This window comes from Microtus pennsylvanicus, chromosome 18 (assembly GCF_037038515.1).
Source record: "Microtus pennsylvanicus isolate mMicPen1 chromosome 18, mMicPen1.hap1, whole genome shotgun sequence".
Taxonomy (NCBI): domain Eukaryota; kingdom Metazoa; phylum Chordata; class Mammalia; order Rodentia; family Cricetidae; genus Microtus; species Microtus pennsylvanicus.
The window spans coordinates 15,713,241-15,740,073 of NC_134596.1; the positions used below are offsets into that span (position 1 = coordinate 15,713,241).

A 26,833-nucleotide genomic window follows, 5' to 3' on the forward strand; every position below is an offset into this window, starting at 1 on the left:
GTGGGGGCCCAAAGTTGACAGTCTCCATTACTCTTCCACCTCATTCAGTGAGGCGGTCTCCAAATCAGCTCTAGAACTTGCTGGAATGGCTGGCCATACCAGTCAGCTTGTTCTGGGGGGTTCCCAGTCTTACTCTTCTGAGCTGAGATGATCCCACATTTACATGGGTCCCGGGGACCTGAATGCTGGTCTTCAGGTTTGTGGGGCAGGCGCATTAATCACTGAGCCTGTTACCAGCCCCTCAATTTAATTTTGTGTGTGTGTGTGTGTTCGGGACTTTTGTCTTTATAGTAGAACCTTCATTATGAACCATCTATTACAAAGGTATCAGACACAAACTAGTTAGGAAAGCATTCCCACTGGTAACCTATTAGGTAATGCCATTTTAAGAGTAGAACGCCACAGAACAAGCTTGCTGCAGTTCTATAAAAATACGACAATAAAATTTTCATATGTCGTGAAAAATAAAAGCACACGTAGTCCACTTACAGTGAGTTCACAGAAATCGATACTGTCAAGGCTCTTGCTTCGATGCAGTCTCCCTTTAATTCGTCTTAGAGAGGGTTTCCCTTGGCTCACGCCAGAAGTAGCACCATTGGGGTTTTCAGAGGATGGAGTTACCCTGCAAGAAAGGGGGATGCTTAAAGAGACAGGTTTACAGGCAGGCGGACACGTGTCTACTCGCAGGTTGTTATGGAAACGCCAGACACTTTCCCCCTCAAGATGCACATTCTATCAAATACTCTTTTTGAACATTTCTTAGCAGCTGACTAGTTAAGAAATTTTCTTGACAGAGTTCAAATATTTCAGAATTAAGATTCAAGAGAAGTCGACTCTACAGCTACCCAAGAAACTCTTCAGAGCAGGTTGACGTTTCCTGGGGAACTCGTAGGCATCTGCTTCCCTCTGGGCAGTGATTTATGGAGCACTTAGTGCAGTGCCTGGCATCATTTGGGACAAGTCAACTGTCACATGTGCAGACAACACTTAGCAGGCTCTTGCTATAAGCACAGACAGGACTGATTTAGACATACCTTATATGTCGAAACACGACAGTCTGCACTTAATCCAGTGTGATCATGCAGTTAGGAATACAGAGCTTTAAAAACCAGCAACCCCCTCCAAAAAGAAACCCAACCCCAAACCCACGTGTTCACAGAATGCACCCTGAGATCTATGTTCATACGTGGAAACGCAGGACTGCCAGGCACCGTTTCCAAGTCGCTGCTGGCAGCATCATGAGCAAATTGACTAGAGAAAATGTCCAGCACTTGCAGGAACATGGCCCCTGGTACTGGACAGAGACAATAAAGCAGATGCAGCAATGGGACTTTGGGTTGTGGAAGCCATTTTCTTTATTTTATGGTGGCATCTCCTATTATAATACAGCCCAAATTCACATTCTAACCTTTGTGGCTTACTTAAGATTTTTGCTCCAAATGCTGTCTGAACTGCATGTCCTCAATGTGTCTCTTTTTAAAAAGACACATGGGCTGGAGCATTAGCAAATATTTAAACAGTTTTAATTTGCTAAATAGCTTAGGCTGGCTGAGAAGGCAGCCTTCTCTTGCCTGAGCATCTTTCCCTGGGGCTGGGATTATAGGCATGCACCACCCTGTCTGATTCTGCCAGCAAAATAAATTTTCTTAGCAAGACAGTGGATATCATGAAACATTCTAAAAACACCTGTAATTTAGAATGAAGGGAATGCACTTATATAGATAGATATTTGAAAAGTACAGAACAATGCTGTGGAACAATGGTCTTGTATGGAACCTGTAAAGATTTGTCAGTTGTATTGTTTTAATAAAACGCTGATTGGCCAGTAGTCAGGCAGGAAGTATAGGCAGGGCGACCAGGCAAGAAGTAGAGGTGGGGCGAAGAGAACAGGAGAATTCTGGGAAGAGAAAAGGCTCAGTCTGCAGTGGTCACCCAGAGGCAGAAGAAGCAAGATGAGAATGCCTCGCTGATAAAAGGTACCAAGCCACGTGGCTGACACAGAAAAGAATTATGGGTTAGTATAGGATGATAAGTCTGGGCTAATAGGCCAAGAGTCTATGATTAATGTAGACCTCTGTGTGCTTCTTTGGCACTGAACGGCTGTGGGACCAGGGCAGGACAGAAACCTCCATCAACAGAACAATGTGAAACTGGAAAGTGTAAGCTGCCCGTCCCCTTCTTCCATCTCAAACTTCCATCGCTCTTCCACAGACACCACGGTATCCCAAGTGCATGTGCACGTTTATTGTTGGTTTTTTTTTTTTCAAGACAGGGTTTCTCTGTAGCTTTGGTGCCCATCCTGGAACTAGCTCTTGTAGACCAGGCTGGCCTCGAACTCCCAGAGATCCGCCTGCCTCTGCCCCCGAGTGCTGGGATTAAAGGTGTGTGCCACCACTGCCTGGCGTTTATTGGTTTTGTGTGTTCTTTTTTCCTCATTCTCTCTTTTGATTTTTCAAGACAGGGTTTCTCTGTGTTAATAGCCCAGGCTGTCTTGGAACTTGCTTTGAAAACCAGGCTGGCCTCAAACTCAGAGATCCACCTGCCTCTGCCTCTCAAGTGCTCGGATTCAAGGCATTTGCCACTATGCCCAGCAGTGTGTTATTTCTTTTTAAAACTTTTAATAAGGTGACCAAATTATATTTTTCTATACCATATATTTTCATTTAACAGACCTTGAAACTACTCCATAATAAGCCTCACAAAACTATTTGTCTCATCTTGACAGCTCAATAAAATCTCATCTCTAGATTAACATTATTAAACCACTGCCCTGTTGATGGGAATTCAGTTTCCAAACGCATCCTAGCAAACCATGAGACAATGGCCCTCTGTGACATTTCCATACAAATGCGATCTTTACTAAAGAGTCCTAGGAGTGGAAGGCGGGGGCAGGATGGGAGCTTACGAATGTGCATGTCCAACAGAGGTGCAGGACAGCGCCCACTGAGAGCCTTTAAGGAGCACAGCAACTCTATCGCTTCAGTGGCTTAAAGCCCAACTTCTCTGTTTCTCATGATTTTGTACTGCTGAACTACTGACTTCTGCAAAAAGGACTTTTTGCAAAATTTCCCACCATGAATATGGCCTTTTCAATTGATCTTTATGTAACTGCTAGCTTTTGCGTATATATTACAAACAGTTTTATTCCCCTAATGTCTGTGACTCATATCTTAAGGATCTAAAGTCGCTATGCCAATGACAACTTTTTCTTTAATGATATTTTTATGACAATTTCCCCTATCCATGTTTTAATCTTTACTTTTTTTCTAGTTTATCTCTTTTGGATGCCTTTATTTTCAATCTTTCCATCTTTTTTCTTTTTCTTACACTGCACCTGTAACTCCTGGCATGAAGTAGTGTATGTTTTTTCCCCCAATCTGAGAGCATGTGTCTTCTGAGATGAGTCCATCTGAACTTACTGTGGGTACTGATCTATTTAGATGTATTCCCGCCATCTTGTTTTATGGGTTTTTATGTAAATATTTTCTTCTTTATTTTTTGCTTAATTAGTACCCCACCTCCCTGGGGACTTCATTCTGTCTCTCAGTAGTCATAGTTTAGTTACTTTAGGACGGCTGCTGTGGAATAATTCTTCTGCACACTGTGAGGATATGCTGCTCTCATCGCTTTATTTTATTTTTATTAGTTTTTATTGAGCTACACATTTTTTCTCCACTCCCCTCCCTTCCTCCCACTCCCCCTCTACCTTTTCCCATGTTCCTCATGCTCCCAATTTACCCAGGAGATCTTGTCTTTTTCTACTTCCCATGTATATTAGATCCATGTATGTCTCTCTTAGGGTCCTCACTGTTGTCTAGGTTCTCTGGGATTGTGATTTGTTGGCTGGTTTTTCTTTGCTCTAAGTCTAAAACCCACTTATGAGTGAGTACATATGATATTTGCCTTTCTGGGTCTAGGTTCCCTCACCCAATATTATGTTTCCTAGATCCATCCATTTGCCTGAAAATTTCAAGATGTCATTATTTTTTTTTCCTGATGTGTAGTATTCCATTGTGCAAATGTACCAAATTTTCCTTATCCATTCTTCAGTCAAGGAGCCTTTAGGTTGTTTCCAGGTTCTGGCAATTAAAAATAATGCTGCTATGAACATAGTTGAGCACATGTCTTTGTGGTATGCTTGAACATCCAAAAATGGGGTACAGACCTAAACAGAGAACTCTCAACAGATGAATCCAAAATGGCTGCAAGACACTTAAGGAAATGCTCAACATCCTTAGCCATCAGAGAAATGCAAATCAAAACAACTCTGAGATTCTATCTTACACCTGAAAGAATGGCCAAGATCAAAAACATTGATGACAACTTATGCTGGAGAGGATGTGGAGTAAGGGGAACACTCCTCCATTACTGGTGGGAGTACAAACTGGTACAGCCACTTTGGAAACCAGTATGACGACTTCTTAGAAAATTAGGAAACAATCTACCTCAGGACCCAGCAGTAGCACTTTTGGGTATATAACCGCAAAATGCTCAAGCATACAAGGACATATGCTCTCATTGTTAATAAAAAAGCTGACTGGCCAATAGCTAGGCAGGATTTTTGTATCAGAGAGAATGCTGGGAAGGAGGACAGAGTCAGGAGGAGTCAAGAGATAGATGCAGAAGAAGCAACATGGGAAGTTCATAGATGAGGTAAGCGAGTCTCAGGGCAGCACATGGATGAAGGGAAATGGGCTAATTTAAGTTGTAAGAGCTGACTGGAGACAAGCCTGAGCTATTGGATGAGCATTTATAATTAATAATATGTCTCTGTGCAGTAATTCGCATAGCACCTTGCCAGAGAGAGATGACTGGCAGTCTAGAAGGAAAACTCTACCTACAGGCAACTCTTAACACTAGCTAGTTAACTAATGAACATAATCACATATGTACATACAGGAAGCTGTATTCCCTGTGGCCATTAAAATCTGCAGACACTCAATTCCCTTATAGGAAATGATGAAGTATCTGCACACAATTTATGTGTACTGTTCATTCATTTGAAGTCATCCTAGATTACTTATAACACTGGACAGAGGGAAAATGTCATTCAAGGAATTGTCATGCTGTGCTCTTTGGAGAATAATTATAAAGAAAGTATTAGCCTATTTTTACACACAGCTTGTAGAACTGGGAACAGGGAACCCAGCGTTTTAAGGGCTGACTGTAAGTAGTTACCCTCGCCTTTTCTATCACCAGCAGATTCATCAGTATTCTCACATCCTCCTCTCCAGTCAAGTGGCTGTCCACCTCCCCACTCCTTAGTGTCCCCACACCCCCTAAGCTCTACCCGCTCAGAGAGGCTGGCTTTCTAACTCTAGGCCCTTCTTTGGTCTCTTTAGCTCACTCCTCCAGCATTTGTTTTATCAATTAATTCGCCAATTTGACTTGGCATTCTCATTTCTATTGATGAGCAACTGTCTAGACCTAATTACTGCAATGCCCTTTTCTACAGTGTCTCCAAATTGCCGTGTCTATCCAATGTCTTCTCTCTCCTCGAGGACTGGATAATCCTGGGAGTACTAGGTTACTTCTATTTGTACCGAGATATACTGGCCTGTTACATTACTCGACTCTGACAGAGACAGACGTGCTGCAGGGAGGTCTGTGAAAACACTTTGGGTCAAGAGACTTGGTAGAGCCCTCAGAGTCAGTCGCATTTCTCCTGCCCAGCACCCACAGACTACTTTAGGAAGTCAGAAAGCAGCACCTTTGTCAGCTACTGTCACAAACAGAGAGGGTGAAGAGCCACCAACGAAGGACATCACATTAACTAATTCTGAAGTGGTCTAGATCTCCCAGCACTCTATCCCCAGGTTCCCCCTGAAGCCAGACACCCCAGCTGTACCCTGGACTGTGGTTCTACAAACCTTCTTCTTGGTACAGCTACCCCACTTCCTAAGCACATGCCAGAATTCTCAGTAATGCTATTCACAGAGGGCGTTCTTTACGGTTTACTCAGATTGCCATTAATTTAGTTTTTTTTAAAAAATATTTATTTATTATGTATACAATGTTCTGTCTGTGTGTATGCCTGCAGGCCAGAAGAGGGCACCAGACCTCATTACAGATGGTTGTGAGCCACCATGTGGTTGCTGGGAATTGAAATCAGGACATTTGGAAGAGCAGGCAATGCTCTTAACCGCTGAGCCATTTCTCCAGCCCCCATTAATTTAGTTTTAATAAGCGCTTAAATTTTTGATGAATCTGCAGTAAGCCCTCCTTCCAGTTCAGTTCCCAAAGTACAAATTCGATGACCTCATGCGCAGGATTCTCAACATGTAGTGAAACATACTGTACAGCTCAATTGTCTTCTCTGCAGTCAAAGTCCTTCCCAGAACAATGAAGAGCTCTAATCACAAGGAAATGTTCAGGACATTGGGACGGGCAAGGACTTTCTTGGACAAGACCTCAAAAGCACAGGAAACAAAACAAAAAATAAACAGATGGGACGACATCAAGCGCAACAACCTGTGGACAGGACACAACCCACAGCGGAGGGGCAGCCTACAGAAGGAGAAAAGAGCTGCCACTCAGAGTATACGAGGAGCTCAAAAACTCAGTAATAAAAAAGAGAAAATATTCCAGTGTAAAGAACGGCCAGTGGTGGGCGGTGGGTGACTACATCTCACGGTTCCTTAAACTGTGGATCAAAAACCCACGTGAGGTCTTTAACGGGACATGCAGGCCATGGAAAATTTGACAACAATAAACAAACATTTCTGTACCGGCAGTAGCCAAAACTTAACTCAAAGGCAAAAGTAATGTCTCAGGCAGCACTCGCCTGGGTTGTGCCTGACTTCACTACAGTGCTGTTTCTGAACACCCAACACACAGTTTGACAGCTGTGTCATGACATGAGGTGACACCAGTGAATGCTGCGGGCACACTAGCTCAGATTCGAGACCACCCCCACTCACGATTCCCTGCGTGCCTTACTAGAAGTACGCTTTCATTATACAAATGTCTTCGTTACAAATCAGGCACGGCACTTTCCTGCTGCCAATCTTAAAGGGTAAATACCAAATTAGCATATCTTTGGATTGTACGGTATTAGAATGTTTAGTTTTAAAAACTTCTCTATGAATGGGTATGGCAGCGCATGCCTTTAATCTCAGCACTTGGGAGGCAGAGGCAGGCAGATCTTTGTGAGTTCTAGGCCTGGAATTTGCTATATGGCAAATTCCAGGGCAACCAGGGCTAGGTAGAGATAGATACCCTGTCTCAAAATAAATAAATAACCAAACAAACAAATAAATAATTAAAAAAAACCTGTTCTTTAAGTTGCTGACTTACATTTCATTAAAAAAACAAAGTTAAATGATTTTGGCTTGGGATTAAAACAGAATTTGCAACATTTACTGAAATGGCCCTAAACATACTTGTATCCTTTAATATTTTGTATTTATGTAAAGTAACACTCTCAGGATTGATGCCTGATTATCAAATCAAGATGCAGACAGCTCTGAAACACAGTAAAGGTGCTGCGTCATGCAGTATGGATTTTCAGCCAGGACTGATAAAATAAACAAGCAAATCCCTCCCACTGTATGTAAACTAGATCCATCCGATGTTAACCAAATCATACGTATACGAAATCATTGTTTTAGAATCATTTTCACATGATTTATTATTGTCTTAGAGTTTAGGTTGCTGCAACAAAACCCCATGACCCAAAAGCAAGTTGGGGAGGAAAGGGTTTATTCGGCTTCAACTTCCACATTGCTGCTCATCCCCAAAGAAGCCAGGACAGGAACTCAAATAGGGCAGGAATCTGAAGGTAGGAGCTGATACAGAGACCACGGAGGGGAGCTGCTGACTGGCTTGCTTTCCATGGCTTGCTCAGCCTGTTTCTGTTTGTTTGTTTGTTTGCTTTTTAAAATAAAACCACCTTCCCAGGGATGGGACTGATGGACTGGGCCCTCCCCCATTAATCACTAATTGAGAAAATGCCTCACAGCTGGATCTCATGGAGGCATTTCCTCAACTGAGGCTCTTCCTCTCAGATGACTCTAGTTTGTGTCAAGTTGATCCACAAAACCAGCCAGTACAATTACCATTGAAATATTATATGTATACCTATATTTTATATGCCTTTATAGCTGAGACCACTTAATTTTTTTTTTTTAGTAAAAAGGAATTAAGAGTGGGGAAATATTTAAGATACCCTACCAAGGAAAACAGTGTACTTCATATTTCAAAAGAATTACAAGAAAGGATATTGAATGTTTGTTTGTTTGTTTGTTTGTTTTTGTTTTTGTTGTAATTATTTTTGTTTTTTCCTGAGACAGGGTTTCTCTGTGTAGCGTTGGCTGTCCTAAAACTTGCTCTGTAGACCAGGCTGGCCTTGAACTCACAGAGATCCACCTGTCTCTGCCTCCTGAGTACTGAGCCACTGCTGCCTGGCTAGGATATTGAATGTTTTTTATCATAAAGAAATGATAAATTTGGGGGGGAGATGTGTACACATAGATTTAACACAGTTTAATACTATATAATGTATAAGTGTACCAAGCATCATACAAACCATATAAATATGTACAATTTTAATTTTATATACCAATTAAAAATAAATTTAACTTAAACTCAAAAAGAATTTTAGTCAAATAAGAAAATAATTTTTAAAATTACAACCCAGCTTTTTTCCTTTTCATTTCTTGTCTGCTAGTCACATAGTTTGACTGTATTTTAGGAAATTAATATAAATATAATACCAGCTTTTTGGGGTGAAGAAATTTAAGATTTTTCACAAGGTTTTTCTAACAACTCTTTTAGAAAGTCATACAATTTTCTTATTTCCTCAAACTTGTAAGCCTAAAACTCAAAGCCTGCCATGAAATTTATATCCATAGTTACACGTGGCTAAGGTGCACCATGCTTCTCAGAGATGATTCAGTGAAATATGAAATCCAGTGATGAGGCAAAACAAAAAACCATCATAAATATAATCAGCAGAATGGACCCCCCTCAGGTCCACCAGGGTCATAATACAAATATTTAATATTCAGGTGAGTGGGACTGGTGTATATCTGGTGGTCATCATCAGGACCAACGTTGCCCACAGACTCCCAAGAACAAGGCATTTTGTCTGTGTTTAGCCAGGCTCCTGCTCAGGCTAAGAACTGTAACTTAGAAACCCTAACCAGCTCTCTGACGATTGAACTGCAGGTGCTAAAAGACAGAAGGCTTCATATAAACTTCTCTCTCTTCGATGGGGAAGAAGGAACACTGACCCAGGTAACAATGGAAGATGCTAGCTCCAGGGGAAGCGGAGCGGCCGTGCACACACTGAGCAGGTGAAATAGGGCTTGCTTCTCTTTTCCTGCTCACCTTTTTGTGCATCGATGTGGGCCCTGCAGGGGGCTGTGCATGTGGTTGGTTTTCTGTTAGACACTCACAATAATGTTTAGGCTGCCCACGATTCCTTGAGGAAGTAAAAAAAAAAAAAAAAACCAAACACAGTCTCACCCGACACTCTTGAAATCAATCTCCTCTCTACCATGCCTTTCTCCTCCCCGCCCTTTTACCTTTCCAACCCTGGTATTACAGAGGTCAACCAAAAATCTCAAACTCTGAGGACAGTTCTAGAAATACTAGAGGAACAGTTTTTGTTGAAAGAGAAGCATGGTCTTACGTATGTTTAAGAATATACGTCTAAGCACCTTACAGGACTTACCTTAAATTAAGGAGAAATTAATAATTAACTTACAAGAAAGGTGTTCTTTCCCAAATTTTAAATTTCATTAGTTTCAAAATTAAGAGTATCACCTCAGTAAGACTACTATACCAGACTCGACTACAGCGGGGCAGCTGCAATTAGACACAGGGGTAGGTGGGGGTGGAAGGACACCAGGGTCACATTCTGGACATCCGTTTTGGAGTAGCTCTGTGACTTTGGGCAACAGTTTGAATCCCTCCAAATCTTAGTTTCCTGCGAGGTTTGGTGTATGAAAGACTGAGGCAGGAGGATTGCTTTGAGTTTGAGGCCAGGTTGGTCCACATAGTGAGTTCCAGGCCAGTCTGGCCTCCATAGTGGGATAGTAAAGTGTAGTGAGTGCGTGAGTGGGGTGGGGATAGGGTCTCTCTCTCTCTCTCTCTCTCTCTCTCTCTCTCTCTCTCTCTCTCTCGTGCTCGCTCCATCTTTCTCACACAACCACAGTTTCTTCTTGAGCATAGCCAATGTGCCCACAAGGATCCTCTCATTTGACTTCCTGTTTCCAAATGTGGCCCTATCCCCGGCTCCCGGAATCTGGCTCCTGTTGGCTGGCATTGCTAAAGGAGACTGTGATCTATGCTGCACTTTTAGCTGCTGAGGAGGGGGAGGAAGCATGCATCCTCCCGCTCCTGGGCTTGAGGTGTAATGCAGTCAGGTTCCCAGAGAGGCCCTCATTCAGGGACCAGCTGGCTCCTGCCCAGACATTATCACCAACCCAGTAAACTGTTTACCATTTCCTTCTAGATCTTCTGGGTGTGATCGCCTGGCTGAGGCCACCAGGGAAAAGTAAACACCGATCTTGTGCTATCAATCATGTCACACCTGAAGTCACAAGCCCCTGGCTGGCTGTTGGCTGCTGCCCAAACCCAGCCTGCTAAACTTCTGACCTGGGCCAGTGACGCTCCGCTTCAAGTCCCCCAGGAAACTCATATTTCACTCTAAGAGGCACAGCGATGCAGCACACCTCCTTGGTTGTCCACTGTCCCTCCCAGATCCTTCCCTCAGCTGGAATGTCTTTCTGCTCCCCATCCTGGAATTCTCTGGCCTTTGGTCAGTATGTCTGCAAATCAGAAGCTCTGTTCACGGCCATTTCCCACCACACCCCACAGAGTACAAACAACTCAAGTTCTTTTGCTTCACCCCCTTCCAATTTCCAGCGTAAAAGAACTTAGTAACAACAAAGAATCAAATAAACAAATAAGATGGTAAAAATGAAGCCATTACATGAGAAGAATTTCATCCACACGGCTAATCACTAATCCCTCTACAGGATACTAATTTAGGTGTAGAAGAGATGTCTGAGCAGTTTCGAGCATTGGCTGCTCTTGCAGCGGACTTGGATCTCAGCATCCACATGGTGGTTCACAACCATCCTAACTCCAATTCCAGAGAATCTAAAACCTTCTGGCCTCCACAGGTACCGTGCACACAGTACACATACATACACAAGGACAAAATACTAATGCATATAAAATAAATAAACCTAAAATAAAAGATATTATTATTACTTAATAAAATTAAAGATAGTAATTTAACATTACTAGCAACCAACCGACAGCCATAATCAACTCAAGGCAATGCTAATGAATGACAGCATAGCAGTGTTGACCCCAAAGCGGAATTTCTAGCTGAGGTGTGCGAACGGGAGACTTGCTGAGGACAGTAGGGCAGCTTTTAAAGGACACTAATCCTTACTACGATAGGTCACTAAAAGTAGGAAAGGTAAAGGGTTGGTGAGATGGCTTAACCAGTAAACCCCAACTAGACATTGACCTCTGTTCAATCCCAGGGACCCTGGTGGAAAGAAGGAGCTGACTCCTGCAAGCTGTGCTCTGACCTCTGTACATGTGCCATGCACACGCACATGCATGAACACACGTGCATGCACACACACATGCACACACAGACACAGACACAAGTCATTAAAATCTTTTTTAAAGCTAGTAAACTTTCTTTGTAGTTTATAGTTACCAGACCAGAGAAGCCCCAATGATTCATGTCGCTGATTAATAGTAACTAGCCATTCACTACATCTATGAAGAGGACAATGTGTAGAACTGTCTGTAATCTGCTCGTTTAAAAACCGTGTGAAAGTCCCTATTGCTGAAGACACAGTGCACGTCAGTGAGGGCCCAGAGACCCCTGAGCTGAAACTGTCCTGGATGCCCCTCCCTGACAAGTAGCTTTCATGATTCTAGAAAGCAATTTGTAAACTTCCAAGGGAGGGAGACAGCTGGGGAGTCCTACCCAGCTATAATGCCTACAAACCACATCAGTGACCAGCACAGGAGTGGTGACCTACCTTGGTGGTAACCAACAGCATCTCAGTTGGACTTTATACCCTCTCAACAATAGAGAAGCCATGCCTGGTATTGGAAATCCAGCTGATTCCACAGTGCTAGTGAAGTCAGGGTTACTGGAAGAGAATCTACAACCTCTAGTTTACTAAACCAGCACAATCCCTAGCAATAACCTATAAACATGTGTCCTTATACCCACAGGTAAGTAGAGTCTTCACCCCCATCAAGGAGACTTCTCTTTTCAGTAGTCAGAGACCACTATGGAAAAACACAACCAGTCAAAATGCATACTTTCCCAATGGCAGCATGTACAAGATCTCCTAGGGGAGCATTGTGAAAGAGAGGCAGAAAAAGCCAGAAGTTCGGGGAGTTTACTGGGAGATTGTAATATCAAAAGCTACACCCATGAAGTCTCACCAATACAAATAGCCAATAGACATCAATGTAGAAGGACAACGCCAATGGACACGCCATATTTGACAGGGGGAAAAAGCCCTCAAGGCTTCAATCCTACACAAAGAACCAGAGGCAACCGAGGAAAGCTGGAAACAGAATTGGTCTTCCTCAGGACAACTGGCTGTCCAGTGCCAAATGGTCAGGCCTGAAAACACACATGCACATACCATTATTCAGACTGAACAGGTTATATGCAGGAATATGTATGTATATACACATAAGCATTCGATAACAATTGTGAAAAAAAGGAGGCCATGAATATGGAGGAGAGTGGGCAGGGGCATATTGGGAAGGTTTGGAGGGAAGAAAGGGAAGGGAGACATGGTGTTACAATATCAAAAATAAGATTAAAAAAAAACATGAAAAGAACTTGAATTTTTGAGCCCTGCATGTTCCTGCAGGAAGACATTGGTGACCCACGGGTGCACCATGAACTGTCCCTGGAGAAAGACTGTTCTAGAAGGCACTTTCTGGTTTCTATGTATCCCTTCTCGGCCATTCTCTTCTTTCTATGCTGTATTCTTCCTGCCCAGTTGTCTTTTTAACCCCAATAGCCAGGGAGACACAGGTGTCTAGGCAAGTTAATGACGCTGTAAAATGGGAAACTCAGTACCTACCTCACAGAGGTGCTTAAGTGAAATGCCAGGATGCATGGAAAACACTTCCGGGCGGCTGCAGGGAGTAACTTAAAGAGCGGCTCTTCCCATCTTCTGTTACCAGGAGGCTGCCTGCATGAGTGTATTGAGACTATGTAACTCCCAACAACCAGCACAGCCAATGAGCAGGGGGCATTCTTAGACACGTGCACCAAGAGAACCAGCTAGGTCCCTCCCTAAGGTCAGTGCAAGCACTCCTAAAAGCAGTTGCTGTAAAAACTCAAGACTGTTGAAAATAAAATTATTATGAAAACATTTGTTACAGCGCACATAAAAATAGATCAGGGTAATTGTTATGTGGGCCTGTGGAAGAATTTTATCTTCTTTAGAAAAGACAGTGTGTGCAAATGTAACCCAGTTGACGTGCTTGAGATGAGAGCATCCTGGATTACCCAGATGGGGTCCTGAATCCAGTGATGAATGTTGGTAAGGGACAGAAGAGGGACACAGTGGGAAAGGCCATGTGCAAATAGAGCCAGAGATAGGTGTGATACCGACATTGAAAAATACCTGGGCCACCAGAAACAAGAAAGACAAGGGAGGGTCCAGCCCAGACCGTCCAGGACACGTATCCCTTGACCTGGGACTCCTGACCTCCAGAGCTGTCAAAGGACAGTTACCTGTTCTCAGAGTCCTAGGAAATACAGTATGGCAACCGAAGGTGGCCCCCAAAGAAAGGCAGCTAGCCACACAAACATGCTTCTGTCTAGGGCAGGGCTAATAGGCCCCAAGGTTCCAAAGCCATTGTGTTAAGCGATTTTCAGTCTCCACTGGAGAAAGCGATCTCAAAGGTGGGGAGTGTTTTTTCTGGGCTGCTCATTTCAGGGGTATTTAGTATGGGTACTTGACTCACCGCTCCTGGGCTTATGGGCAGGGGCATTATTATGAGCGAGAAGAAAGCTGCCACTACACTGTGACACGGAGAGGCTGGGGACAAGGGAAAGCCCTCAAGGACATGCCCCACTGCCCTCCTTCAACTAGCTCTCCACTTCCTGTTCTAGAAGTTTCTATCACTCCCCAATAATCCCTTCAAATGTTAAGTTTCACAATAGAGGAGTTCCCACATGGGATCAGAGACCGTACATCCAATCACCTGTCAATGATTAGCTCCCGCAGCTGGCCTGAGCAGGCCTTCAACCATGATTATTGGGGGAGGGGCGCACTTTTTACCCAAACCATAACAACAGCAATGATTTTGAACAGACCATCGAAAACACTCTCACTTCCTGTTTCTAGGATCTAAGAGGAAGGGATGAGCCTCCAATAGGAGGCCATAGGTTTTGGTTTCTACCTTCATCGGTGCACAAATACGACACTCCCTGAAACATTTGCAGAACCGGTAAGACGAAGAGAAGGGCACCCCACAAAGAAAAGCTGATAGCCACAAACACCCAAACTAGACAGAAGTGCGGGAACAAATCATGAGATCACTCCCTCTGTCCTTCACGCTGGCAGAAGCTTAGCAAACGCGAAGTCTTTTCACACAGCACGGAACCATTCAAGGGGTGGGGGTGGGGGACAAGAAGCACACACACTTTCATAAATATCTTGGCACAAATCTTCATGTATGCAAATTTTTTATAGTAAAACTCACATGTTGTAAGTGGGCAGACGCTGGCGCCTTCCAAGGTTTGGCTACGCTGCTGGAATCCCCTGTAAGTTCCCATCTACCAACGCTGGAGTTGAGATTTGTCTTCTCCCACGGCAACACTGTAACACTGAACACTATCTCCCCTGGCAATTGCTACAAGACCCTGACAAAACGAAATATTATCTAGAAGAAAATTCCGGAAGAAAAACTGGATACATGAGTTGGGTAGCACAACATTCTCCAACTTAAAAGAGGGTAGGGGAGTGAGACGGCTCTGTTCTCACATGGCCTATTCCGATGTGTCCCTCGTCTCCTCTTTTGTCTTTTGTCTTTCATTAATGGATTCAGGGCCCACCTGAACAAGATGCTCTGGTCTCAGGGACTGCCAAGCCTGATTACCTGAGTTCGATCCCACGATCCACATGTGGAAAGAGAGAACCCACTCATACACACACACACACACACACACACACACACACACACACACACACTCATCCCAACCCCATCACACACTAAATAAATGCTAAAAGAAGAATTATGTATGTTTTGAGAAGTGCCACCTACCCTAGAGTTTTGCCTATCTTATGCTCTTCAGTTTGTCACTGCAGAAATAAGATGAGTCTTTGAAAACTAGCATTAAATGGAAACTGAGATGTTTTTGGTTTGCTTTTTTTTTTTTTTTTTGGGTTTTTTTTTTGGTTTTTCGAGACAGGGTTTCTCTGTGGCTTTGGAGCCTGTCCTGAACTAGCTCTTATAGACCAGGCTGGTCTCGAACTCACAGAGATCCGCCTGCCTCTGCCTCCCAAGTGCTGGGATTAAAGGCGTGCGCCACCATCGCCCGGCTGCTTTTTTTTTTTTTAACATGGAGAAGTTGATATGAAATGCAGCAGCTTTTTGTAGGCCATCTCTTAGTCAGACGGTTTTCATGCCTGGCCCTGATTTACTCTTGGCCCCCACTGTGAACTGCTGGAGTACAGAAATCACCTGGATTTTATTACCGAGTCGTGTCTACACAGACTCTGTGTCTGGGGCCTGTATCTTCACAGGCAGCCATCCAGTGATGAGAGAGAATCAACCGTATCAAATGCTGATGTCCATGCCTAGCAGCTTCTCCAGTCCGCATGAAGCACCAAGAAAATGATTTTTAAATATCGTCCTTAATCATGCCTAATTAAGAATTCATTTACTAGACTGGGGATGTAGCTGAGTAGTAGACATCTTGCCTAGCATGTGAGGTTCCAGGTTTGATTCCCGGAACTGCTCCAAAGAATTCACATATTTATTCAGCTAATACTTATTGAGAAGCTATTTGGGGCCAGAGAGCATTTGTAAGCGATTTAGCAATGGATTAAATTAAGAAAAACCCTTCTCTATGTAATTCATATTCTTGTAGAGAGATAGAGAATCTATATGAAAAATCAGCAAGATATTTATTTGTTTCATCAGTTAAATGCATAAAAGAAATGCAGGCTAAAGTACCTGCTGGTGTTGACATATTTTCTTCCTGTATGTCATCAATAAAGCCAAGAGTGACCTACTTGGTTTTTTTTAATTTTATTTATTATGTATACAACATTCCTTCCATGTATGCTTGCATGCCAGAAGAGGGAACCAGATCTCATTATAGATGGCTGTGAGCCACCATGTGGTTGCTGGGAATTGAACTCAGGACCTCTGGAAGAACAGTCAGTGCTCTTAATCTCTGAGCCATCTCTCCAGCCCCTGACCTACTTGTTTTTTAACTTACTCTGTGTGTGTGTGTGTGTGTGTGTGTGTGTGTGTGTGTGTGTGAGAGAGAGAGAGAGAGAGAGAGAGAGAGAGAGAGAGAGAGAGAGAGAGAGAGTCCAAACCTGACGACCCCTTGGAAGCAAGCATCTTTACCCAATGAGCCATCTTGCAGGCTTTTGTTGTTGTTATTGGTTTGTTTTTGTGATGGGGCCTCAGGTTGGCCTTGAACTCATGATATTATTGCCTTGGCATTCCAAGTGATGGAATTAAGGACACTTACCACCCTGCTCTGCCTAAAAATGACCCATTCTTCAATTATTTACTAAAAATCGTCTTCCACAGACATTTTATTTTCCAGTGCTTGGGCTCAAGTCCAGGTTGTTGTATGTGTTGGGCAAATGCTCTGCTGGAGCCTCACCCCCTTTCCCCAAGGACACATCGATTTTCTTTGCCAATTTTTTTTAAAGACCAGGTTTCTCTGCATAGCACTGGTGGTACTGGAACCTGTTCTGTAGACCAGATTGGCCTTGAACTCAGAGATCCACCTGCCTCTGCCTCCCGAGTGCTGGAATTAAAGACTTCTGCTACCACATCCAGGCCACCAAGGACATATCTGAATTCAACGGTTGCCAGCCTTGCCAGTCTAGCCTTCTGTGAGCTGCCCTCGGCTAGTAAGCAAGTGTAAAAAGTTTGTCTTTAAGAAATAGTGTGTATGGGGTGGGGAGGGGACTAGAAGATGCTAACATTTCCTAAGTGTGTGTTGCTCACCCAGGCACAGCAGTAGGAACAGGCTGATTGGACATCAGAGATGCTCTGTGTAACATCATAGAGCGATAACAAGAGTCTCAGCTTACCCAGGGAGAAACAGGCATGACAATAACTTGCTGAAGGTCACACTGTAAGTGGCACAGGGAAAATTTGAACTCTGCACCCATACCCACAATTACAGTCTTTCCTTCACTATTGACCACTATTGGAATTCTTTTTTTTTTTAACCTACATTCCTCGATTGATCAACCCCTATAGACTTGGAAGCATTGTTACAGGTTTTATATAGCAGAAGTTACTTCTCCACTTCAAAAAAGCAGCCTCATTTCATATTTCGCTACTTAGGATTACATTACCCTATAGCCAATAGAATCGAACAGCTAAATAAAATATTCATATCCCATATTGAGCACTGATTAATAATTTTCAAATTAAAATTGTCATTGACTCTCTCACTTACTGGTTCCCGACCCCACTACTTTTCCTTCCTTATTTCTTTTGTGGTTGAATCTTAAGCATGTATCTCCAGCCAATGGAATGCCCAGGTGGCAATGGGAGCCCATGCGGCATATTTAGATGCTAATACATACAACATGCAACCTAAGGATAAACGACTGTGTGAACCAGATCTGAATAATTCCTAGACATTTTCACTTAATCCGGTGTTCTTTTCAATTACCTCGATAACAGCTTCCAGGTCAGAGGAAGCAGATACCGTGGAGATAAAATGACAGTCCTCGACAAAACGACGGTAACATCACAACTTCCTCCCTTTAGCGTGGGAACGGCTCATCTTTTACTATGCGCCCAACAGCAGGTGCATTCGGGGAAATAACAGAAGACGCACGGACAAGAACCAAGGGATTGCAGAGCTAGGTCGCGGTCTGCTGCAGAGCTCGGCGTGCAATTGCCACCCAGCAGCACTCGCCGGCGCCCGGGGGAAGGAGAGCCCCAGCGAGGCCAGAATGCGGGGCGCGGGGTCCCAGCCGCTCCCTCCCCGCGCGCTCTCGGAGTCGCCTGCAGGAGCGCGGCGCGCGGCCTGGGCGCTGGGCGATGGCTGCTCCGCTAGCTCCGCGCGCCCCACCGCTGCCAGGCCCCGCGCCCCCACCCTGCTCCTGCGCCCCTGTCCCCTGTCCACGCGCCCCGGCCCTGCCCCCGGTGCCCCTGTCTCTGTGCTCCTCCGGTATCCCCATTGCCCTGTTGGCGCGCCCCAGCCCCGAGTCCTTACCACAGCTTCCTCTTGAGCGGCAGGAGACTGCCGCGATTGGACGGGGTGACGCCAATGGCCATCTGCAGCACCGTCAGGTATTTCTGGTACTTCATCTTGTCCCCGCTCCGCTCGCGGGCAGGGCCCCGCCGCCGCCGCCGCCGCCGCAGACACAGCCCCTCCAAGCGCCGCATAGATCAGCTCTGGGCCATCCGCCGCCCCGCCGCGCGCCCCGCTCCCGCTCCTGCCGCCGTGCGTGGCCCGCTCGCGCCGCCGTGCGTGGCCCGGTACTGCCGCCGTGCGCGCCCTCCGCCCGCTCTCCGCCGCCCCGCGCGAGCTCGGCACCGCTGCGCACCGGCGGGCGCGGCCTGGAGGCGGCGCTAAGCGAGCCTCGCAACGCGCAGGTCTGCACCCACGTGCCTCAGTTTCCCCAGGGGCTGTAAGCTCATTTTCAGTTGATTATGGCCGTAAAAAATCTCAGAGCAGGAAAAAAAAATGTATATGATTACTTCTTTGTTGTTTGTCTCTAAGTGTTTTATTTTCTGCCCTGATGTGACTGACGATTTTCTATTTCTACTCGGTGCGTTGCATAAATGTTATACAATGTTATACATGGGGGGGGGGGTATGCAATTAGTTCTGGATAGTGGAAATACTGGAGTCGGGCAAATAATCAGTTGTGAAAAGTTGAGTTTGTTCTATGACCATTAAACTTATTGTGGGACTATGTATAGGAAAAAGAAAAAAGTAGACATCAGATGCATTTTATACTATGATTTCAAATATTGCAAACATTAAGAATTAAAAGCAACATATGCAGGTAACATGCCTGCAATTGTCTCTCTGGATCCGGAGTTGTCCTGAGAGCACCAGAAGGGAGTGGAGCTGGCGGGAGGGGGGTGGGGGGTGGGGGGGTGCTTCAGTAAGTCAAGTACTTGCTGCAGAAGCATTAGGACCCGAGTTCCATCCCCAGCACCCCTGTAGAAAATGGTCTTGTCATCCAGTCTCGCCAAATCAGCAAGAGACCCGTCTAAACGAAGGTGGACAGTGATTTGAGGAAGACACTTGAATCCCCTCTGATGGTTCCCCCCCCCCCCCTCTCTCTCTCTCTCTCTCTCACACACACACACACACACACACACACACACACACACACACACACACAAAAGGCACGCTATTGAGGGTGAGCTGAACTTTGCTTGACCTCACGGGCACTATGTACTCACATAGTATCTTTTCTGCGCTTCGGCAAATTCTCACGTTAGGATTCCTGTCAGTGTTCTATCCTTTGGGCTGCTACCATGCAGGAGCTCAGTGGTCCTTTCACATAATTTTGGGGGTTTTGGCCGTTTTATTTCCTCTACTATGTCCTCATTCTTTTTGTCATAACATTTATGCTGGTTAGTTTTTCTCAAGTTAATCTAAATTAGCATCGCTTGGGAAGAGGGACCCCAGCTGAGGAGTTGTCTCTACCAGGCTGGCCTATGGGTATGGCAGTGTGGGCATTTTCTTGAGTAGTGCTTGCTATGAGAGGGCCTGGCCCACTGTGGGTGGAGCCACCTCTGGATAGGTGGTCATGGGATATATAAGAAAGCAGGCGGAGCAAGCCACAAGGCGCAAGCCAGTCAGCACTCTTCTGTGGCTTCTGCTTCAGTTTCTGTCTCCAGGTCCCTGCCTTGAGTTCCTGCCCTGACTCCCATTACTGGCGCGGACTATGATGTGAAATTGCAAACTTAAACACACCCTTCCCTCCCCAAGTTGCTTTTGGTCAGTGTTTTGCCACAGCAACAGAAAGCAAACTAGAACAAGGTTCTTTTATTTTGCTTCTGTTCTTGCTTGTTTCTTGTTCGAGGCAAGACCTTGAACTCAAGCCAAACCCTCTGCCTTGGCCTCTAAGCTGTGGGATTACAGGTGTACCCTGGCATGCCCGGCTACACAGTCCTCCTTACTTGAGTCCCCATCCTCACTCAGTAAGTTCTCCTGACCTCCTATCTGTGGCCCCTGGAGAGTACTCTTCCTACCGTGGTTGCCACAGAAGTTTCTTCTGAACTTCCCTTTATGTAAGAGACTCCACCTGAAGTCCATCCTCGCTGGACTTGTTTCTTTGCTGAACCTTCATCTTTGTTGGTCAATTTCTTCTTTCCAGTTTTATGCAATGCTGCACGGCTCAATCGCAGCAAGAAATGGCAGCTTGCTGTCATCACCTTAACCCAACAGCAGATGTCCGCTGGCCAAGCACAGACGTGCTTTAAAAGAACCTCTATGGGTCTGGGGAAGTGAATCAGTGGATAGGAGCACTCTTCACCCAGAGGACTTGGGTTTGGATACCTCCCACACCTCCCCACACACAGAGGTTATGACCCTCTCACCCCAGAATCCCGGCGGTGGAAGGTGGGACTGGAAGATCCATAGGGTTTGCTACTCATCAGTCTAGACAAAACCCAGAAAACTCTGGGTTCACTGAGAAACCCTGTCTCAAGGGAGCAAGATGGGGAGTGATGGAGCAGGTCACCAGAGCAAAGGCTGTGCACAGGTATGGTGTCTCAGTCACCTTTCTAGCCCCATGACGAAACACCATGACCTAGGCAACTTATAAAAGGAAGCATTGAATTGGGGGCTTCCTTACAGTTGCAGACGGTGAGTCCACGAGCATCATGGTAGGAAACATGGCAGCAGGCAGACAGGCATGGTAACTGAGAGCGCACATCTTGAGACAAGAGTAAGGCAGAAAGAGAATACTGAGAATGTCATGGGCTTTTGAAACCTCCAAGCCCACCCCAGTGACAAACTTCCTTCAACAAGGCCACCCCTCCTAATCCTTCCCACCAGCTTGGGGACCAAGACTTCTAATATACGGGCCTATGAGGGCATTATCATTCAAACTACCACATATGGTATGCAACACACACAATCACAATTAATCCGCTGTGATTAATCACTGATTATGATGATTATGATGCCATTGAATAGACTGTGAACCGAATGACCAAGAGCAGAGTCTGTGTCAGACGCATTTGCTCAGAGTTAATGTGTCCTGGAATTGAAATCTGAACCATGCTTTGAGGGACTGGTGCTGATACTGGGCGTTCCTGCACAGCCCAAATATGTGTGTGTGTGTGTGTGTGTGTGTGTGTGTGTGTGTGTGTGTGTGTGTGTGTGTGGTGTGCATAATGCACATGTGAAGAGTACCAGGAACAAGTTGCCTGTAATGCCCTTCAGGAAGAAATGTCAAATGTTAACCTTCGCCTTCCACAGGGTCTCCCCCTTTAGTTTCGAATTTGGGATGTAAGATTAGCACACATCAATTACCTGTGGTTTGGGCTCCCAACATTTCTTCACACTCAGGTAGGAAAGTAAATCTATATCCATTTTACCTCCATCTGTCCAGGGCTTTTAGCTCCTACAGAAAATAAGGAACTGGTAGGTCTCCAGCCCTTAAAATGCACACACACACACACACACACAGGCAAGAGAGGGCCTCGGAGCAGTGCTGAGGATCACACTTCACACCCTGGGGCTAGTGCATGGTAGATAAACAGTCTATCACTGAGCTACACTGCCATGTTGTCATTTTGAGACAGGTGCTTGCTAAATTCCATTACAATACTCCTGCCTCCGCCTCCTGTCTGCTGGAGACTGCTATGCCCAACATCACCCTCCCCACTGGCAAACAGCCACCATTTCTTTTTATTTGTTTGCCCTTTTGCATGACTTTTGCTGTTCGTGGGGTGTTTGGTGAAACACTACTTTGTGGTGAGTGGTGCACACAACCAAAGGCAGGAGGACCCATTCAGAAAAATGAGGGAGCAGGAAACACGAGTGAAGCACCTTCAGAATGGCAGAAAGATCTTCATCGACATAAAAGGCAGAGCAAACCCAGCATGTTGGGAACTATAGACATTAATCAGGTTTGCGACACTCCAAGGAGGTTTACTAAAAACAAAACAAAACAAAAAAACTCAACAACAACAACAAAACTACTGAATTTGGGGAGAGTGATGAGGTTTAGGCTTATGGCATTTTGACTTGACCAACCTCCATCCTCTCTTCTCCAGTCTGTCAGCAAAAGACACGTTTGAAAGACACAAAGAAGAGGGACCAGAAAAACACAGCCCATGCACATAGCAATAAAGGAGCTGGGCTGGGAGTGTGAATACCAGACAAAACAAGCTACCAGGAACAACGTTGTTACAGGAAGAAATAAAGGCATTGGATAAAGATGAAGGGGTCAATCTACCAAGCAAGCATCACAATCAGGAATAAAATACATGTGACTGAGCCCAACAATATGACGAAACTTGCGTGGATGTGGTCCTTCACTTGGTGGAATGACCCACACCTTCATTCTCAAGGGTCTGGACCATTAGTAGCCCTACCTTAGCTGGGGTCTAGTTCTCCATCGGCTTTAATCACTATAGTGACACTGTGAGCTGCTTGGAGGGATGTCTTCCTTTCAGATGCCCTCTTCCTCACCTCCATTGTAATAAGTATCATGGGTCCCCAGTCTGAGCCGGGAGTCAGCATCAACCACTTCTACCCAGCTCAATAACTCCTCTCTTCACCGATTCTAAGGTATGAATAGTTCAAAGTGCCTGCTTTTCCAGCCTAATAAAACTAGTTTTTTTATGGCTCTGATCAAAGCACTTCTTCCTTTGGTGTAAAGGCCTCTGAGACAATGGAGCACCTGCTCTGAGGGACAGGGAGCGATTTTTTCTTTTTTGCCAAGGATGCACTGGGAGTTTGGTGTGGGAGGTTTTCCTGTCTATGTGTGCTTTTATTGGCTAATGAATAAAGAAACTGTCTTGGCCTGATAGGGCAGAACAGAGCTAGGTGGGGAAGACTAAACTGAATGCTGGGAGAAAGAAGGGCAGAGTCAGAGAGACACCATGGAGCTGCTGCCAGAGTCAGATATCCTGAAACTTTGCTGGTAAGCCACAGACAGCCTTGTGGCAATACACAGATTACTAGAAATGGGTTAAATTAATATAAGAGTTAGCTAGTAAGAAGCTAGAGCTAATGGGCCAAGCAGTGATTTAAATAATACAGTTTCTGTGTGATTATTTTGGGTCTAAGCTAGCCGGGAGGCAGGGAACCAATAAGCAGCCTGTCACTACAGGAGTTGATCTCTTTCCCACGATTCTTGGACCTACAAATCCTGGCTCTGGAAGATGGCAACCTTTGCTGGATGCTAGTCTAAAACATCGGTAGCTTTCTGAGAACTTTGCTCAGTTGGATAAGTCATTCCCACAGAGATGTTTCATTATAATATTCAAAAATATCCAACATTCTATCAAGATAGACGTTAGAGTTTGAATGTGTGTTCCCCCCAAATGTATATATTAGTGAATGTCCTTTAATGGTGATGCCTTTAGGTACTGAGGTCTTTGGGGAGGGGTGATTAGGTTAAATTTTCCCAGATAAAGTTGGTGTCATAAAAAGCTGTGTTCCCCTTCCACCACCTGAGCATGAACCACCAGTAGGCTCTCACCAAACCCCAATCTCTGATGACTTGATTTTGGACTTCTCAGCCTGCAGGACTGTAAAAAGCAAAACTCTGTAGTCAGTAAGTTATGAGTTCATGGCATTTTGACTAAGTCATGGAGAACATGGTAAATCCAGCAGGCCCGTTGCTATTGCTCCTTTGCTGCCAGTGAGTTCCTTGTTTAAAGGCAAAGCAATGAGTTTCCCAGGAGTGTGGAGAAGGTGTTCTGTAAGTGCGCAGCTGTAGTTTTCGCAGAAGCACTGTGTAGGGAGGTAGATCCATGTTCAGACTAATTATCTATTCTACTCAGAACAAAACATTGTTCCTCCATTGTGGAAGACGCTTAATAGAGTTAACCTGCCACCAAGTAGCTGGATAATCGTCCCAGGGAATGTGAAGTTGGAGGTTGTTCATTCGTTTCTGGCTGCCCGGACCCCAAAAACTAGATTATTTGCTGTACTGTTTGACCAATAGCTTAAGAGTATTTCTAGCTAGCTCTTACATCTTAAATTAACCCATTTCTATTAATCTTTGTATTGCCATGTGGTTGCAGCCTACCAGTAAAGTTCCATCTGGTATTTGGTGTTTGTCTACTGGGAGGTTGCATGGCTTCTCCTTAACTCAGTCTACTCTCTCCTCCTCTATCTGCTTGGAATTCCCACCTTGCCCTATACTGTGCTGCAATAGGCCCAAAGCAGCTTCTTTATTAACCAATGGTATTCACAGCACACAGAGGGGAAACCCACATCAGGAATGGTTTCATATTTGGGGTCAGTGTTGTTCTCTGCTGCAGGAAGATTGGGGGCAGAAGCCACAACAGTCTTGATGAGTGGAAGTACATGTTGCGAGCCCATGTGTAGCCCCTGTTCCTGGCCTACAGCCACTTTGTTCCTGAGTTCACGGGCAATGACCACAGGGACTGGGGAAAGAGACTGACTTATTTCCACAGAACACGCCATCTTAGTCACTTGGTACTAAAAGCCTCCTTTGCTTCTCATTCTTGGGCGCTCATTCTTCAGGTCACGAATACCTTCTTGTCACCAATTTTCTAGGCAGATTCCATACAAGTCTCATCAACCAAACCATTGGCCACAAGCCACGAGTCAGTATATATCCGGCCACTTCTTCCATGTAAAATGAGCAGCCAGGGGCATTGCTCAGCTCTTTGCCCAGTGGGAGTATTTTCCTATACACGGTTTTTCATAGATGTCCCAGAAAGGGGCTCTAGTACCATGGTGTACTCTTTGGTGGTGACTGTATGTCACACATAATTAGACCCAAGTCTGCTCTTCATGTCTGCTAACTGTAAGACTTCTTACGCAGTCACAGTTCTGGCTGGAAGAAGAGGCAGGGCATCAGGAGGGGGGACCACAGACACTGCGTCCTTCTCACGTAACTTATTTGTGCCCAGTCAGGCTCAGTTTCACAGATACCAGCTCCATTTCGTGATGGAGTGTTACCGTGTGCACTCGCCTGCATGACTTCATGATCAGACTGCACTCAGCTGAGGATAGCTAGCTTAGGTCACGTGGCAGCTTGGTGACTCCAGTAAGTGCTCTACACACAGCTGGCCAAGAATCTCCTTCTCCAAAAGGGAACAGTTGTCGGCAGAGCACAGCAGTCTCTGTTCCAAGATTCGAGCTCCTCACCTTTCAGCACTTGCCAAAAGCTTCAAGTAGCCTTCTTCTCTGCCACCAAAACTTTCCAGCACGGTTGCACCTGCTGTGTGGTGTGGCTAAGCAAAGTGGCAGAGCGGCATGCTTGGCAGCCTGGAGGTGTTGTAGCCTGGAGTGTGCTTAGTCCCACTCAAAACTAGCAGCCTTTTACATTACTTGGTAAGTGGGCTGGAGCAGCAGGCCTGCATGAGCAGGTCTTCTCTTCCAAAGGCACACTCACTGGGCATTTTATCTCTTTGCTTATAGAAGGGTGCCTAAGCAACACACAAGCTTCATCTTTGAAGACACCACAATATGTCCACCTGGCAGAAACTGAAATTTCACTAAGGTAGAAGACATCTGAATTTTAAAAAAAAGTATTTATTTACCACCCTTTGACATGCAAGCATCTTATCAGTAAGAGCAGATCATTCTTCACCAGATCTAACAAGCAGAATGTCATCTATGCCATGGGCCGCTGTGCTGTCCTGTGACGGGAAACATAATGAGGTTTCCTGTGGACTAAATTCTGACCCGGCGATAGAGACCTGATCTAGGGTAGTAGGACCACACAGCTGACTTTACCAGCTGGAAGCAAAACACTTCTAGTGGTCTTCATTAATAAGGATGCATTAAAAAAGCATTTACCAAATCAATAGCTACATACCAGCCCCCAGGGGGTGTGTTAATTTGCTCAAGCAAGGAAACCGCGTTTGCTAAGGAGACAACATCAGATGGGGTAATACCTGGTTAAGCTTAAGTTTATGAGTATCCACCATCTGCCTGCGTAGGCCAGCAGGACTGCCGAATGGGGATGGGGTGGAAATTGCCACCTTTGCATCATTTGGTCCTTGGTGTTGGAACTCATTGCTGCAGCCCACCCCCGCTGGAAGGTGGCGGGGAGGGGCTTTTACATTAGCATTGCTCTAGGTAGAGAAAGTTCTTGTGCCCACTTCTTGGCCTGTGTAGCCTTCACAGTCTCACTTCACAGGTCAGGGAAACAAACTGGGATTCGGTCTGTGGTTGAGGGTGTTTGTTTCAACTTTGCATTTTGGAAGTTGGAGAAGGGGCCATGAGGTGGGGTTAGGAAACCTCTGGTTCCACTGGGAGTAGACTTACTCCAGAAATGCAATGGTCACCTGACCCCCATCAGCACCTATTATTACTGGGAGGCCATTGATGATTTTGGGTCTTTTATTTAGAACTAGGGTCAGTTCAGAGGCAACAGGATCCCAAAGAGCTGATTCTTCTCACCACCTTAATGTACCATTATCTT

At 45.2% G+C, this 26,833-nt stretch overlaps 1 protein-coding gene across 12 annotated transcripts in view; it reads right to left on the reverse strand.

The window, feature by feature from the left end:
• The window catches only part of Tjp1 (tight junction protein 1), a 253,887-nt gene extending 235,222 nt beyond the window's left edge, over window positions 1–18,665 (reverse strand). For 5 of the 12 annotated variants that reach the window (XM_075953109.1, XM_075953107.1, XM_075953106.1 and 2 more), the window contains exons 1-2: window positions 18,443–18,664; window positions 490–622 (exon numbers count right to left, since the gene is read on the reverse strand). In XM_075953109.1, coding sequence (XP_075809224.1) covers window positions 490–622; window positions 18,443–18,615 — 306 coding nt within the window. In that variant the 5' untranslated portion in view covers window positions 18,616–18,664. Of the gene's footprint in view, window positions 1–489; window positions 623–18,442 lie in introns of all 12 variants that reach the window. The other 7 variants (XM_075953108.1, XM_075953105.1, XM_075953103.1 and 4 more) reach the window with 3 other exon arrangements.
• Window positions 18,666–26,833: the final 8,168 nt, after the last annotated feature.